The 15,982-nt window shown below is 39.9% G+C and overlaps 1 protein-coding gene across 1 annotated transcript in view; it reads left to right on the plus strand.

The window, feature by feature from the left end:
- Positions 1-5,767, plus strand: part of MEI4 (meiotic double-stranded break formation protein 4) — a 132,430-nt gene extending 126,663 nt beyond the window's left edge. Inside the window, exon 5 of the mRNA XM_073336649.1 lies at positions 5,484-5,767. Coding sequence (XP_073192750.1) covers positions 5,484-5,735 — 252 coding nt within the window. The 3' untranslated portion in view covers positions 5,736-5,767. The remainder of the gene's footprint in view (positions 1-5,483) is intronic.
- The last annotated feature ends 10,215 nt before the right edge of the window (positions 5,768-15,982 follow it).

The following is a 15,982-nucleotide window of genomic DNA, read 5'->3' on the forward strand; positions in this document are numbered from 1 at the left end:
CTCTTTTATGAGAAACCACAAAAGTTTTCTCTGTCACTCTTTTAGGTTGTGATCCTTCAATACTTGTCTTGCAACTGACTGCAGTAAGAGCAGGATTGGATTCATCATCCTCAGAAACAGAATTCAATTGTATGATAAACTGCCTATAAATCTGTATATAATTATTCATTTGTATTTAATTAGTGATGGCCTCGGGTTAATATGTTTGCCAACATGATACAATAACAAACATGTAATTGTACAATAAAATTGATATTTCCATTATAGCTCATTTAAATTGTTATATGTTTTGTAATGTAATAGAAAATGCAATTACTAAAACATTACCATATTATGTATATTATGGGCTGAGTTTTCAAAAGTGAAAATTGATTTGTGGAGACTTCATTTTTGATACACCTAAAAAGGGTCTGATTTTCAAAGCGCAGGTACACCCAACATTTTCTGATAATTGGGTCCATTTAAGTTGGACACTCAAATAGAGCCACCTAAAGTTATTAGTCACTCTTGAAAATTGTACAAAATATCTCAAGAATACCAGTGTTTTCTGCTCTAGAATTTCAGTACATTTACAAATGAACATATTTTTACAATATATTGTTAAGGATGTTTTTGGAAACACCTCCAGGATTAAAACATGAATGGAAACTATCCGACCACATATGATGAATATGAATAGCAGGTACCTGTTCTCTTTTCCACAGCAGAGGAAAAGAGTTGTAAATAATGTTCGGAGTGAAGAAAACCTTACTATGAGAGTGGTCCCTCAAGAAAGACAGCATTCTGTGGATATAGGTCACAAGATTTTACATACTGCACTTCATGTCTATATTGTCATGCTCTTTTACACAAGCATCTTGTATAAAATTCAAGGAAATGGCGTCTTGAAGAGACTTGACTCCATATATGTTTGTTGTATTGCATACAACCTAGATCATGCTAAAGAAAGAAATACAAAAACTCCTTTAAAATAGATTGAATCACCTTCCATTTTGTTACATCTGTGAACCCCTCTACTCCAGTATTCTGTTTAGGTGGTTAGATGTGTTCCAACATCATAGTATCTGAGTGCCCCACAAACATTAATGAATTTATCCTGAGAACACCCGTATGACAATGGGAAGTATTCTCTCCATTTTACCAATGGGGAACTGTGGCATTGAGACATTAAGGGTAGGATTTTCTAAAAACTGAAAGGTTTCAGAGTGGGTAGCTGTGTTAGTCTGTATCAGCACCTTAGTTAGTCTGTATCAGCACTCTTGTAGCACCTTAGAGACTAACAAAGTTATTTGGTTGTAAGCTTTCATGGGCTAAAACCCACTTCATCAGATGCATGGTGTGGAAAATACAGTAGGCAAGTATAAATACACAGCACATGAAAAGATGGGAGTTGCCTTTCCAAGTGGAGGGTGAGTGCTAACGAGCCAATTCAATTAAGGTGGAAGTGGGCTATTCTCAACAGTTGACAAGAAGGGGTGAATACCAAGGGAGGGGGGGAAATCACTTTTGTAATGCTAATGAGGCCAATGTAATCAACCTGGCCCATTTCAAACAGTTGATGAAAAGGTCTGAGTTTCAGCAGGAGGAAATTTAATTTTGTAGTGACCCAGCCACTCCCAGTCTTTATTCAGGCCTAATTTGATGGTGTCCAGTTTGCAAATTAATTCCAGTTCTGTAGTTTCTAGTTGGAGTCTATCTTTGAAGTTTTTTTGTTGAAGAATTGCCACTTTTAAGTCTGTTATTGAGTGTCCGGGGAGACTGAAGTGCTCTCCTACTGGTTTTTGAATGTTCTAATTCTTGATATCTGATTTGTGTCCATTTATTCATTTGTGTAGAGACTGTCCAGTTTGGCCAATGTACATGGCAGAGGGGCATTGCTGCCACATGATAGCATATATCACATTGATAGATGTGCAGGTGAATGAGCCGCTGATGGTGTGGCTGATGTGGTTGGGTCCTATGATGATGTCCCTTGAATAGATATGCGGATAGAGTTGGCAATGGGGTTTGTTGCAAGGATTTGTTCCTGGGTTAGTGTTTTTGTTTTGTGGTGTGTAGTTGCTGGTGAGTATTTGCTTCAAGTTGCGGGGCTCTCTGTAAGGGAGGACTGGCCTGTCTCCCAAGGTCTGTGAGAGTGAGGGATCGTCTTTCAGGATAGGTTGTAGATCCTTGATGATGCGCTGGAGAGGTTTTAGTTGGGGCTGGAAGTGATGACTAGTGGCGTTCTGTTACTTTCTTTGTTGGGCCTGTTCTGTAGTAGGTGACTTCTGGGTACCCTTCTGGCTCTGTCAGTCTGTTTCTTCACTTCACCAGGTGGGTATTGTAGTTTTAAGAATGCTATTAGAGATCTTGTAGGTGTTTGTCTCTGTCTGAGGGATTGGCTGTAGACCATGGATCGTGTGATGTGGTCTGGAGGAAAGTTGGAGGCATGTAGGTAAGTATAGCAGTCAGTAGGTTTGCAGTATAGGGTGGTGTTTATGTGACCATCGCTTACTTGCACTGTAGTGTCCAGGAAGTGGATCTCTTGTGTGGACTCGTCCAGGCTGAGATTGATGGTGGGGTGGAAATTGTTGAAATCCTGGTGGAATTCCTCAAGCGCCTCCTTCCCATGGGTCCAGATGATGAAGATGTCATCAATGTAGCATAAGTAGAGTAAGGGCGTGTAACAGTGGTGAGACTTACCCCTGTGGTGCCTCCTGCTGGTCGTCTCGGGAATTAGCTCTCCAGCTCTGGATCGTCCTCTTCGGGCCTATGTCTCACTACTGCTGGGACCGTATGTCCCTCCTGGACCCCAGTGCCCTTTTCCACTGGGTTTCTGCCCCTTGCAGTACCCCTGCAGTCTTGGTGCGTCTCCCCTCCCCGGGAAACCCCACTGCCCCCATCCCCACCTTGCCTCAGTCTTGGCTACTGCCAGTCATCTAGCCCCCGTTCACTGATGCGGACTGCAGTATAATTGCCACTCATCACCGGCAAGGAGGGCTTGGACCTGCTGCCTCTGCGTACCCTTGGGCTGCCCCCTGAAACCCCAGCACCTGTTTGGCCTAACGCTAGGTCTTCAGCCTGCTGGGTTCCAGGTCAGAGCTCCCCAGCTCCTCTGGCTTTCCCCCACCCCTGCTCCACCTCAGGTACCTTGGTACGCTCCGCAGCAGCCAGGTCCCTCCCTCTCCAAAGGCTAGAGAGAGAGTGTCTGTCTGCTCCTAGCCCGCTGCCCTCTTACAAGGGCCAGCTGGGCCCTGATTGGGGCGTGGCCACAGTTGAGGCTGCTTCCTCAATCAGCCTGGGAGCTGCTTGCCCCCAGCCACAACGCTCTCCTGTTAGGAGACAAGAGCCGAGGAAGCATTGTTCTAAGTCAGCCATAAAAATGTTGGTATACTGTGGGGCAATGCAGGTACCCATAGCAGGCCCACTGACTTGAAGGTATAAATTGTCAAAGTGATTTTGGAGTACTAATCCAATTGAAAGCAATGGTACTGGTGCCCCTTACTCACTTAGATGCTTTTGAAAATTCCATCCTAAGTAACTTGGCTAAGGTCACACAGAAAATATTTGGAATAATTGGAGTTGAACACAGACCTCCAAAGTACCTTAACTACACATTCATTTTCCTTAGTTCATCATTCTGTAACATTTCTTTTCATTTGTCTTGGGGTGGGGGGAGGGGGATGACCACACTTGTAATAAATCACAGGTCATTTTTTTAAAATTATACAACCAATTAAATCTGTGTCCCCATTCCCCTCACTAAATCAATGACTGTGATATCCCAAATCCGCAGTAGGAAAACTCCATGAGTTCACGCTTGTGGAGTTTCCAAGGTATCAGCAAACAGAGGTCAAAGTTTTTCTCACCAATCCTGCAGATGTCCCATGGAGAGCTTTGGTATTAGAAGAAAAACAGTGAACAATATATTCAAGATATAGTCCTGACTATGCAACTCCCAGGACAATAACTGGGAGTTATGGTTGAGAATGTATTATCCTTTTATAACACTAATATAATGTTATATTAGAGTGGGGTGGGAGGGAGAAACTAAATGCGAGAAACTGAGAGAATTTGAACTTAAGATTCCTGCACAAACTTGAGTAAGGTTCCAACACAAACCTTGACTGTAACTCCATGTACCCACCTATCCTTTGTGCCTCAGGTTTATCTCGTATAGTTTCACATTCTGTGATGTTTCAATCCTTTTGTTTTCCCCTTTATGCCCTTGGCTTTTTAATCTTGCCGGGTCTGAAGAAGCAGTGTTGAGCTTCGTAGATTCCAAGGGTCAGAAAGGATCATAGAGATCATATAGTATGATCTCCTTTATAACACCAGCCATAGAACTGCCCCAAAATAATTCCTAGAACATATCTCTTAAACAAATATAAAATCTTAATTTAAAAAGTGTCTGTGATGGAGAATCCACCACAGCCCTTGGTAAGTTGTTCTAATGGTTAATTACACTTCCTGTTAAAAATTTGTGCCTTATTTCCAATCTGAATGTGTCTATCTTCAACTTCCAGCCAAAGGATCATGTTATACTTTTCTTTGATAAACTGAAGAGCCCATTATTCAATATTTGTTCCCCATATAGGTACCTGTAGCCTGTAATAATGTCACCCTTTAGTCTTTCTTTTGTTAAGCTATTTTAATTAAAGATGACACTACCACTGCATACTCCATGAAAAGTGTGTATGTAGACGTTGAATAATAAGTGAGAGAAAGTCAAAGGCTTTTGGAGGAGGATGGACAGTTGGTATAATAAATTTCAGGGTTCAGTCTGAGAGGAACCATTCTATTTAAGGCCATTTCTGCCCTCAAGATAGATTCTGAATAGCTTAGTGATCAGTGGTATCAAATGCCAGCTAGAGGTCCAGGAGAACGAGTGGTAATGTCTCAATGGACATCAAGAAATAATCCATCATAACAACTGGTGGTGTCTTTCCATGTCCAATCTTGTAGCCTGAGAGAGATTCAGTAGCCTTCAAGACTAGTTTTTCCATGGAAAAACCAATTGTGCATTATTATGTCTAATTCCTTGGTGCTAAATTGCCTCATTTCTCATGTAAAACTAGGAGTGCTTAACACTATGTTATTTGGTATCTGAGGGTTTAAGGAAAGATTTATTCAGTTTATAATGTATTTGTTTTAAAAAGCTGATCTGAAGGTACCACTGCATTGATTTTGATTGGTACATCCATGTATCATAGTATGTCATGGTCTTTCTGTGGCTAAGTGGAAAAATAAGCTTTCTCAAACTGTTTACCATGGAAAATGGTAAGCTTTGGATTTTAAAATATATTTAATTGCTTGGAGGGTGGCATGTATAATAAAAAGGCTATTTTTTGTGGGGAAATGTAACTAATTGTAGGTTTATCCTCAATTATATCAAAATAAACATTGCTAAAAATTTTAACAACATTCTCTGGAGTACCTTCTGTGTTGATGGACTGTAAAAGCATTTTCAGTTTATGCTTATGCACTTCTTTCTTTATTTCTAGATCGAGGCCAAGTATAATATTACCCAATATGAGAATATTTTTTCTCTCTGCATGATTTTGGAACAGCTTCTTCAGAAGGGGACAGGAGAAGGTAACATTTCAAGCTCAGACTATGATGGAGAAGAAAAAAGCAAATTTCTGCAGAACCTTGATCAAATTATTCTTCATCTTGCTGATGAATTCCCATTGTTTTCTGTTTATATGTGGAGACTGGGTGCTCTTTTGAACTCATCTCAAATGCAAATTGTTTAAAACAGCCAGGCTTCTTTTTAGCAGTATATTCATTACAGCTGTGGAAAAACCAGAGCATGAAAATGGTCACTATTGAAAGACTTTCAATGATTATACTAAACAACAATATCTAAGATAATGTGGTTGTTTTTCCATTCTTCATATAGAAAAGAGTGATATCTTGAATGCCCCTGTGTGTAGTAACTGTGGGTAAATGTTGGGTTTTATTATGGAAACTCCTGTGTATTACATTGTCTACATGAATGGAATTTGAGCAGCAAAGTCCTTTTATGTGATATTTAGAATAAGTAAGTAAAATGAACTTTTAGATTAAGTCCAAGATTTAAAAAAATTTAATGCTCCAGTTAGGCTCATGAATCCATATTTAGGCACATAAATAAGTGGCATGACTTTCAAAAGCGCTGCTCATCCAGCAGTTTCTGTATGTTTCAGTAGGAGCTATTGAATACTCAGCACTTTTGACAATCAGATCATTTATTTAGGTGCCTAAATATGGACTCACAAGCCTAACTGTAGGCATCCATGTTTTTATTTTATTACTGTTTTAAATCTTGGCCAATATGTTAAGGTTAAATTGTGTATAGCGAAGATTTCAATGCTGTGGTGCAAATACAAATATATATTCATATGCAGAAGCCTTGTTATTTTCAGAAAAAATAATTTTAGCTAAGTACCGCTATACTATACATGATGCCTACTACCATTCTCTTAGGTCAGTTGTAGTCTCTGACTTAACCAAAATATTTCTTTTATGTCTGATTTAACCAATGTTTGATTTACGTCTATTTTTATCCTTTTCTCATTTTCACCAAACATTGCATATACACTAATAGTACGTGCATAAACACTGAGCCAAATTACCTCTGAAGTAACTCAACTGATGTTAGCAGAGTTGCACCTGTATTAATTTAGCTCATTTTGTAATTGCTTGAACCTAAAAATCCTAAGGTAAGACAGATAAAATTCCATTTAAATGTTCATACATTATATCTAATTTTTGGATTTTCATTTCTTTATACAGGATTTACATAACTATTTACCTACTTTAATAGGAATCTTCTTAAACATGAAAACTTTAAAATATGGGCCCAATAGTTATTCCAGTGATCCAGAATTTTTGATATATTTGGAGGGTAATTACTAAAATGTATTACAATTTTCTCAGGGAGATCAAATAATATTAATATCATTGTGAGTTCTATTAGTGAGATTCACTTATAAATTACATATTTTTAATATTTGTACAGTTTCTTCCCATCACAAAGTTTACTTCATATCGATTTTAATCTGTTTTTATCTGTTACTAAAATTCAGTGAAACACATCTTCAGTAACATTGGAAAGACGTTTGTATTAAATGGTAATACATATTATTTTAATGATCATAACTGTATTTTCTATATTGCTAAAATATATTAGTATTATGTTGCAACAGAACAACACTGCTGTTATATAGGTATAACTGGGCCATTAAGGAAATTGTCTTGTAATTTCTGTTTTACCACTCTGTAGTATTATGTTCGAGTTATTAAACGTGGGTTTTGGTTATAGCATGGGGTACCATTTTTTCATGTTTTATATTAATAAATTTCAACAAAACTCCATTTGCTGTATAAATCAGATGAACTACTATTCCTGAATAGCCACATCAGAAAATCAGCTAATTCCACCCATACTGACAAGTTACAGATATAAAATTTAGTAGATATTTACTTAAGCTTGTCAACCACTTGTCCCCTAGCATGGTAACTTTTTGGGGGGTTGCTTTTGGATTGTTGTTTTTTTTCTTTTCTTGGTCAACGCTTCTACTTACTGTGTTGGAGGAGAAAGGTAAAAGTGACTTTGACACACAGGGTGGTGGAAAAAGAGGCGAGATACACAAAGTGAACAAAACTAAGAACATAAGAACAGCCATACTGGGTCAGACCAAAGGTCCATCTAGCCCAGTATCCTGTCTTCCAACAGTGGCCAAGTGCCCCAGAGGGAATGAACAGAACAGGTAATCATCAAGTGATCCATCCCCTGTCGCCCATTCCCAGCTTCTGGCAAACAGAGGCTAGGGACATCATCCCTGCCCATCCTAGCTAATAGCCATTGATGGACCTATCCTCCATGAATTTGTCTAGTTCTTTTTTGATCCCTGTTATAGTCTTGGCCTTCACAACATCCTCTGGCAAGGAGTTCCACAGGTTGACTGTGTGTTATATGAAAAAAAACTTCCTTTTTGTTTGTTTTAAACCCGATGCCTATTAATTTCATTTGGTGACCCTTAGTTCTCATGTTATGAGAAGGAGTAGATAACATTTCCTTATTTGCTTTCTCCACACTACTCATGATTTTATAGACCTCTATCATATCCCCCTTAAAAAGAAAAGGAGTACTTGTGGCACCTTAGAGACTAACCAATTTATTAGAGCATAAGCTTTCGTGAGCTACAGCTCACTTCCTCAGATGCATATTGTGGAAACTGCAGCAGGCTTTATATATACACAGAGAATATGAAACAATACCTCCTCCCACCCCACTGTCCTGCTGGTAATAGCTTATCTAAAGTGATCATCAGGTGGGCCATTTCCAGCACAAATCCAGGTTTTCTCACCCTCCACCCCCCCCCACACACAAATTCACTCTCCTGCTGGTGATAGCCCATCCAAAGTGACAACTCTCCACACAATGTGCATGACAATCAAGTTGGGCTATTTCCTGCACAAATCCAGGTTTTCTCACATCCCCCCCACCCCCATACACACACAAACTCACTCTCCTGCTGGTAATAGCTCATCCAAACTGATCACTCTCCAAGTTTAAATCCAAGTTAAACCAGAACATCTGGGGGGGGGTAGGAAAAAACAAGAGGACACAGGCTACCTTGCATAATGACTTAGCCACTCCCAGTCTCTATTTAAGCCTAAATTAATAGTATCCAATTTGCAAATGAATTCCAATTCAGCAGTTTCTCGCTGGAGTCTGGATTTGAAGTTTTTTTTGTTTTAAGATAGCGACCTTCATGTCTGTGATTGCGTGACCAGAGAGATTGAAGTGTTCTCCGACTGGTTTATGAATGTTATAATTCTTGACATCTGATTTGTGTCCATTTATTCTTTTACATAGAGACTGTCCAGTTTGACCAATGTACATGGCAGAGGGGCATTGCTGGCACACGATAGCATATATCACATTGGTGGATGTGCAGGTGAACGAGCCTCTGATAGTGTGGCTGATGTTATTAGGCCCTGTGATGGTGTCCCCTGAATAGATATGTGGACACAGTTGGCAACGGGCTTTGTTGCAAGGATAAGTTCCTGGGTTAGTGGTTCTGTTGTGTGGTATGTGGTTGTTGGTGAGTATTTGCTTCAGGTTGCGGGGCTGTCTGTAGGCAAGGACTGGCCTGTCTCCCAAGATTTGTGAGAGTGCTGGGTCATCCTTTAGGATAAGTTGTAGATCCTTAATAATGCGTTGGAGGGGTTTTAGTTGGGGGCTGAAGGTGACGGCTAGTGGCGTTCTGTTATTTTCTTTGTTAGGCCTGTCCTGTAGTAGGTAACTTCTGGGAACTCTTCTGGCTCTATCAATCTGTTTCTTTACTTCTGCAGGTGGGTATTGTAGTTGTAAGAAAGCTTGACAGAGATCTTGTAGGTGTTTGTCTCTGTCTGAGGGGTTGGAGCAAATGCGGTTGTATCACAGAGCTTGGCTGTAGACGATGGATCGTGTGGTGTAGTCAGGGTGAAAGCTGGAGGCATGCAGGTAGGAATAGCGGTCAGTAGGTTTCCGGTATAGGGTGGTGTTTATGTGACCATTGTTTATTAGCACTGTAGTGTCCAGGAAGTGGATCTCTTGTGTGGACTGGACCAGGCTGAGGTTGGTGGTGGGATGGAAATTGTTGAAATCATGGTGGAATTCCTCAAGGGCTTCTTTTCCATGGGTCCAGATGATGAAGATGTCATCAATATAGCGCAAGTAGAGTAGGGGCTTTAGGGGACGAGAGCTGAGGAAGCGTTGTTCTAAATCAGCCATAAAAATGTTGGCATACTGTGGGGCCATAGCAGTGCCGCTGATCTGAAGGTATACATTGTCCCCAAATGTGAAATAGTTATGGGTAAGGACAAAGTCACAAAGTTCAGCCACCAGGTTAGCCGTGACATTATCGGGGATAGTGTTCTTGACGGCTTGTAGTCCATCTTTGTGTGGAATGTTGGTGTAGAGGGCTTCTACATCCATAGTGGCCAGGATGGTGTTATCAGGAAGATCACCGATGGATTGAAGTTTCCTCAGGAAGTCAGTGGTGTCTCGAAGGTAGCTGGGAGTGCTGGTAGCGTAGGGCCTGAGGAGGGAGTCTACATAGCCAGACAATCCTGCTGTCAGGGTGCCAATGCCTGAGATGATGGGGCACCCAGGATTTCCAGGTTTATGGATCTTGGGTAGTAGATAGAATATCCCAGGTCGGGGTTCCAGGGGTGTGTCTGTGCGGATTTGATCTTGTGCTTTTTCAGGAATTTCTTGAGCAAATGCTGTAGTTGCTTTTGGTAACTCTCAGTGGGATCATAGGGTAATGGCTTGTAGAAACTCGTGTTGGAGAGCTGCCGAGCAGCCTCTTGTTCATATTCCGACCTATTCATGATGACGCCAGCACCTCCTTTGTCAGCCTTTTTGATTATGATGTCAGAGTTGTTTCTGAGGCTGTGGATGGTCAAACTGGACAGTCTCTACGTAAGCTATTACCAGCAGGACAGTGGGGTGGGAGGAGGTATTGTTTCATATTCTCTGTGTATATATAAAGTCTGCTGCAGTTTCCACGGTATGCATCCGATGAAGTGAGCTGTAGCTCATGAAAGCTTATGCTCAAATAAATTGGTTAGTCTCTAAGGTGCCACAAGTACTCCTTTTCTTTTTGCGAATACAGACTAATACGGCTGTTACTCTGAAACATATCCCCCTTAGTCGTCTCTTTTCCAAGCTGAAAAGTCCCAGTCTTATTAATCTCTCCTCATATGGCAGCAATTCCACACCCCTAATAATTTTTGTTGCCCTTTTCTAAACCTTTTCCAATTCCAATATACCTTTTTGAGATGGGGCAACCACATCTGCATACAGTATTCAAGATGTGGGCATAACATAGGTTTATATAGAGGCAATATGATATTTTCTGTCCTATTATCTATCCGTTTCTTAATGATTCCCAACATTCTGTTTGCTTTTTTGACTGCCGCTGCACATTTAGTGGATGTTTTCAGAAAACTATCCACAGTGACTCTAAGATCTCTTTCTTGAGTGATAGCAGCTAATTTAGATCCCATCATTTGACATGTATAGTTTGACATGTATAGTTTTCCAATGTGCATTATTTTGCATTTATCAACACTGAATTTCATCTGTCATTTTGTTGCCCAGTCACCCAGTTTTGTGAGATCCTTGTGTAGCTCTTCGCAATCTGCTTGGGATTCAACAAAGCAAAAGGGAGTTGGTATAAACTTTTTAAAGATCTCCACTCCCCCCATGAGCAGAAAAGAAAGAATAAATTGCTAAAAAATCACACCCAATAATTGATCAGTTTTCTCAAGAAATAGTATTTTCCTCAAAATGCTTTTGCTTCAGTGAAAAAATGGGGACAATTTAAGAAAATTAGAGTTTGAAAAATGGCAAAATGCAAGTCATCTCAGTACTTCAAGCTGTAATTGAGAGAGAGTGTGCGGATTCAGCAGTTGGGCAACTACCAGTTCAAGATGCTACCTTTCACTCCACTTACTGAGTGTTTGTAAAAAATGCCATTAGCTGCATCTTGTCTCACAAAGGACAGGATACATATTTTCTCCTTCCAGTCGCATATAAGACAGAGGAGATGGAAGCAATTTTCTATTGCTGCCCTGTGTAGCCACTGACCTGTTCTATCTGCTGTTGCATGCCCACCGAGCCAAGAGACTAAAGAGGTTGTACTGGGAAGGAGCTTTGATCCCTGTTTTCCTTTCCATCACTAGGGAATAATCCCATACACCTGCCATGATACAATCTTTCCTCCCCCTTCTCCCGCCCCCTGCACATTAGGGGAGTTCACCAGCCAGGTTTGACCTACCCAGCTCAAGAACCAAAGTGCACTCATTCCCCAAACAGCACTGTCTACCTGACAATCCACCCCCCAGCCAGAGCCTGGATGGCAAAATTTTGAAGTTGATGGGTTATGAATAGGTTGAGTGTGAATTTGTTTTCTGGGGAGTGGGAATTACTATGGAATTGATGGATTTTTACAGCAGTAGGAGTGTTGAGTTGATGGATATTTGGGAGTGGGGAAAGGTATTTCAACTAGGGTCTGTCACATGTCACCACTTGAGGCAGAACTTTATTTTTTGTTGTTATGGAGTCCTTTGTTAAAAACTTGTGGTAGCACATCACTGATCTCTAGCTATGTCTTCACTATTAGGGTTACTAGCTGTCTCCTTTGCCAGGAGAAGAGGCATTTCTTCTTGCCTGATAATTTTTCTTCTATAAAAAAAGCACATGGGTGCCTGTGATGGGGCATAAATCCCACATTGATGCTGAGTTACCAGGAGCCTTAGAGGACAATTAACCCACCTCCTGGCACCTAGAGGGGTATTAAGCCGGTCAGTTATCAGGTCAATCTGGAAAGGAGTCAGGTTTCCTTAAAAGAACTGAAACCGCTCACTTAGGGAGAGAGGAGATTGGGAGTTCCTGACTGCTAAGAGTGGCCTGATAGGAAAAAGATAGTTCACTTCTGTGGTGGGTCTCAAAATAGGAGTAAGACTCCAGGGAGGCAGCCCTAAGATGTCATCATTCCGCTGAGGAGCAGAGTATTAGGGAAGACTTGTGAAGAACTAAAGTTCAAGTCTGGGATAGATGGAAGTGGTTTAAGTTGGTACTTTTCATTTGGGATTTCTTGGAGATCTCCAGTGGGGAATCCTGTGAGCCACTGCCCTGAAGGAAGGAGGGAGCCTGAGAGGAACTCAGATATGCAATGAGCCCAGGAAGAGGCTAGAGGGAAAAGGCCTGTAGACAGGCTGAGGTAGAAAAAAGACCCGGAAGGAAGCAGTGGGCCTGAATAGACAGACCTTGCCTGCTTCTTACAGGGTCCCTGCGTGCTGGACCCAGAGAGGAGAGTCTGGGTTTCCTTACTGGCCACTGGAAAAGGTAGTCTGAAGATCCCAGAGACCAGTCATGGAAGGGCTATAGTGTTGGGACTTGGGCCAAAGACTCTGACTGAGGCTACAGAACTATTGTTTGTTGGACTTTGTTGCCTCAGAAAGGTCAGACTTTAAAGTGAGGTGTCTGGAGGGCTGAGACATGAGAAGAGGCGGACCACAGCAGGGCTGGAGCAGCTGTCAACAGGTGATCGATGAGGAGAACCTGCTATCGCTGCGCACAGCCATGGAGGGGTGTGCCAGTGGTGAGTCCACTCCTCTACTATGACAATCTGCCCTTCCTTATGTATGGGAAGATTTTATTATAAATATTGTAATTTGCAGCTTGGTAAACTGTATTTCTAACAGTTCAATATATTCAGAGTTATTTTATAGCACGGAGTTAGTGGTAACATAAAAGCCTAATAGTTTAATATACAGCTGTTTAGAGGTTTGAAATTGTGGTTCTCCAGAATTCATGGACACTGTGATCCATCCAATAGCCACCTAGTTGGCTGACAGTTTTGTGTATCTCTCCATCTGGCAAGGAAGGAGACACTCCAGTATTAGAATTAATGGCTGTGTCCTGTTTTACAGGAGAGAAATTATTACTAAAGAAAAAACTCCCTTTTCACTGTTGCTGAAATGGCATCTGCTTCTTCTCCAAAGACTATTTCATTGACCAGAAAGTTTTACCTACAATGCCAGTTATGGTCATTGGTGTTATCTTGTTGTTAACAGTCTTGTCAGTGTTGTGGTTTAGTATATTTTCATATTTTTCACATGATCTACATGATTTGTTTTTCTTGAACTGCAGTTATGGCTAACACTCCAATCTATTGTATGTCCTGGCATACAATACAAGGGGAAATTCTACCTTACCAATTAATTGCTTAGTAAGCTTTCTCTCTCCCTTTCAGTAGATAATGGATTACTACTCATTATCAAAATGAAAAAAATGCTTTATAATTTACTATCGCACAGTACCAGAAGCCAGGAATAGATAGATCACTCCATAATTGCCCTGTTCTGTATGCTCCCTCTGAAGCTGTGGTACAGGTCATTGTCTGAGACAGAATACTGGGCAAGATTGACCATGGTATGATCCAGTAGGGCAACTCTTAATCATGTTCTCATGAGGAGACTAGATCCTTAAATATCACTTGCTTAAAAGACATCAGTGAAAGATCATGATCTAGGCTATTTGGCAACTTACCAGTGATGAACTGATTCTGGTTTCTTCACTGTTCCAAAATAACTAGGTTTGCAAAATCAGTATTAATATCAGATATCTGTAAAAAGATTATTTAATCCAAAATCCAGTTTGCTTTAGCTAGTTTTAAAAAGCCACAGTATCTGAAGTGGCTAATTCATTTTTCGTATCTTATTGATGTAGACAGGAAAGTATAAATAAATAAGGCTTTAAAATTCTTTTATCTGGTTTGGGAACTGTGGACTAATGGATGATTTTACTTCTGCTTTATAAGGAAAAATATTAACTGCTGGGATTCTTATTTACTCATATTTATCAGTTCATTCAAGACCTTATTCAATTATTCTGAACTCAGTAAGCAGCCAATTTGGGACATAAATATCTAAGACAGGAATTACAGTTGGGTAAATAATTAATTAAAGGACTGATTTAACATCAGAAATCTTATCTTGGTTGAAACTATTTTAAAGCAACTGTAAGAGTTTGACAATATTTTCAATTCATATTTTTTTAAAAGAGGCTTGTGACACACTATTTAAAAAAAGAGAAGAATCAACAATCTTTATATCTGTGTTCTTTAAAATTACCCTGATCTTGGTTTGAACTCTACTCCAAGGGGTTTGTTCTCCCATACATGCACAGGGGACTTGCTGAACATAACCTCGGTTAGCATTAATGGTTGATTCTACTGTAAATCCTTCATTAAAATAATGAGAAAAAATCATCCTTAATAGGGTGTATGGTGAATTCCTATAAAAGATTATAGTCTAGGGTAAGGCTGAGCAAGCTGTTATGACAAATTTAGTTGAACTTATTAACTTTAAAAAAAAATCTTCATCTGAAAATGTTGCTCTTGAGATTAAAATATCCTGAAATTACCTATTTAAAAGACAGATTATACAGTTAAAGTACTGAGCTGTACTGGATACAGTGCAAAGCTTCCCTTATCTCAGGATCTCTCTTGAGGTTTCAAGGGTTACCTTCACAACTTTAAGAACTCAGAAAAAATTAAAGAATGCTTTCATCCTGTAGAATCTGCCTCTCTGGCCCCTAGCATAGTGTCTGAGTGCTTTAACAATAAAAATAATCTGAATCTGAATCTTGGGTGCCACAGAAAAACATCAAATAGCCAGGCCCAGTGTGCAAACTGAAAGTTTGACCCCCTCATCTAAAGATTTCTAATGTGACTCTCAGCGCAACATCTACCTGCCTTGTGCACAAATTGAGGAATATTAATTCTGTCAAAATTCTATTCCCTTTATTCAGGTAGCAGATGTCTGAATAAATCCCAGAAGGTGGTCATCCAAGCAGTCATGTTATGCAAGTTACTATGTTAATTTGGTCTAAAATACCTATCTCCATATGATGATTCTATACTCACAGAGTTGATTGTGTTTTGCAGTCCTGGAGCAACATTTTTAACATGAAGCACTTATATTTTCCCTGGCTATGGCACCAACAATTTTTACTTCAGCTCTGCAAAACTATTTGCTCACACACCCCAGCCAAGAAATTATGTTTATTGTTAATGAGTGCAATAACTTAGCTTTTCATTATCAATCATAACAAAGGAGATGTGAGTAGATTTTGTGCGTGGTTTGGTAAATTTTCATGACTATTATATACTATATATTTGCATGCACTTTATGTGCAGTTCAGGGATATACCATAAAAGACAGAAATTTGGCCAGGTGTTACTGCATGATCTTTTTGCAAGAGGGATATCAATGAGTGATACTCATGCCTTAAATAGTATACTGGTATATTAGCTAATAGAAGCAGAAGAAAATTCCTGCATGGTATGAATACTATCTGATTCCAAATTCTTATGTCGTTTAAACTAAGGTACAGTTATAAGCATTTTCACATATATTTTATATTTTTGTGCAGAATACTCCATTTCACATTTTT

Source organism: Lepidochelys kempii, chromosome 3 (assembly GCF_965140265.1).
Source record: "Lepidochelys kempii isolate rLepKem1 chromosome 3, rLepKem1.hap2, whole genome shotgun sequence".
Taxonomy (NCBI): Eukaryota; Metazoa; Chordata; order Testudines; family Cheloniidae; genus Lepidochelys; species Lepidochelys kempii.